The 1,477-nt window shown below is 34.5% G+C and overlaps 1 protein-coding gene across 1 annotated transcript; it reads left to right on the top strand.

Annotated features, from left to right (window-relative positions):
- The first annotated feature begins 223 nt into the window (after window positions 1–223).
- Window positions 224–1,188, top strand: LOC145670665 (uncharacterized). The gene has a single exon (XM_081739455.1). The coding sequence runs from the start codon at window positions 328–330 to the stop codon at window positions 1,186–1,188; it is 861 nt and encodes a 286-aa protein (XP_081595581.1). The 5' UTR covers window positions 224–327.
- Window positions 1,189–1,477: the final 289 nt, after the last annotated feature.

The following is a 1,477-nucleotide window of genomic DNA, read 5'->3' as shown; positions in this document are numbered from 1 at the left end:
TTCTTTCATTGAAAACCGGGACTGTCTCGGAAAATTGGGACGTCTGGCAACCCTAATGATACATTAAATGTTATTTGTATTATTAGTTTGTTTGGCCTACTCTACTTAAGAGACTATGGTTCGCCACTGTTTACAACTTATACTCCAATTTTATTTATAAACATTATTGTTTCAAATAGAACTAACAATATCCATGGATTCGACTGAAATAAAAAAAAATAGCATGATTCAACTGTATATTGTACTCTCTGTTCTTTATAACGGAAAAGTAATAACAATTTTACTGCATTATTATTTTTGTGTGTATGATGTAAATACAGATGCATAATGGAGAAGAGCACTGCCGGAATAGTTTTCTTGGTGATAGTAATATTACTCACCTTGGGAGATTTGCTGTTATTAAGTGTCGGTGTGAGTGTCCAAATAGACTTTTATAAGTTCAACTACATCCTCAGCACTGATTTAAGAATATTTCCTAATGTTTTTATTCTAACTGCTTTCCTAATGAGTACTCTGAATGCATTTGGGTGCAGTGTTGTAAGAAAGAACTCGTGGAAACTTATGCTGTATTATGTATCTTTCACTGCAATTTTCTTCATATTGGAATTAAGTTTTGGGTCAATTGTAATGGCTACAGTCCACAAATCAGTAAGAACATCTGTCAGACAGAAAGCAGAAATGGCGATGTTGCAATATTATGATATGCCATATGCCAAAAAAGCGTGGGATAATATCCAAAAAAAGTTCACATGTTGCGGACTAGATATTCCTGGTGATTGGAATGTAACTGTACAAGATCACAATAACGACTTCTTAGGTCCTGGATGTACAAATACTGCCACTGCATGCTGGAGTCCACTTAAAGCTTTCATAGAAAAGAGATGCGAGGCGCTTGCTATGACGTTGAATGTGGTATCTCTTTTAAATATCCCGATAATTATATTTGCTTACTTGGCTGTGAAAGAAACTCCTGAAGAACGAGCGGAGCGCCTTAGGCAGGCCAGGTTGGATGCTGAAGAAAGCGAATCGGATGAAGACATTGATGATCCAAATAAAATAACAGACAGACACAAGAAACATAAAAAGAAAAGTAATGAATCAGACGAAAGTGAATCTTCTATTTCCGACATATCTATACCCCCTATGTACAAAATGATAGCAAAATTCGAAAAAGAATTTGGCAATTGATACATGAATTTCTGTCATTATTACTCCATATAGTTTAACCAGTAAGCTTTTCTATAGAAAAGAAAATCATTCTTCATCGATTGTTAGCAAATTTCTATTGTAAATATCTAGGTACTGCATTTACCCACATTTAACAGCTTGGTTAAGTCCTAGTCCAAACTTCAATGCCTTGTAACTTGGGAACTAAAGATCTTCACTTGACCACATTTCAAATAATTCTAAACCATAATAACATTAGTAGGTCTATGAAATATTATGAAGATTATTGGTTCCTGAGTTAATCGGTCAT

The sequence above is a fragment of the Thermobia domestica genome, chromosome 14 (assembly GCF_964235325.1).
Source record: "Thermobia domestica chromosome 14, izTheDome1.hap1.1, whole genome shotgun sequence".
NCBI classification, from domain to species: Eukaryota; Metazoa; Arthropoda; class Insecta; order Zygentoma; family Lepismatidae; genus Thermobia; species Thermobia domestica.
The sequence above is the reverse complement of the archived record's forward strand: the minus strand, read 5'-3'. Positions and strand labels throughout refer to the sequence as shown.

What these genes read in the sequence shown, in the direction of transcription:
- LOC145670665 (XM_081739455.1), top strand. Translation starts at nt 328, where the DNA reads ATGGAGAAGAGCACTGCCGGAATAGTTTTCTTGGTGATAGTAATATTA.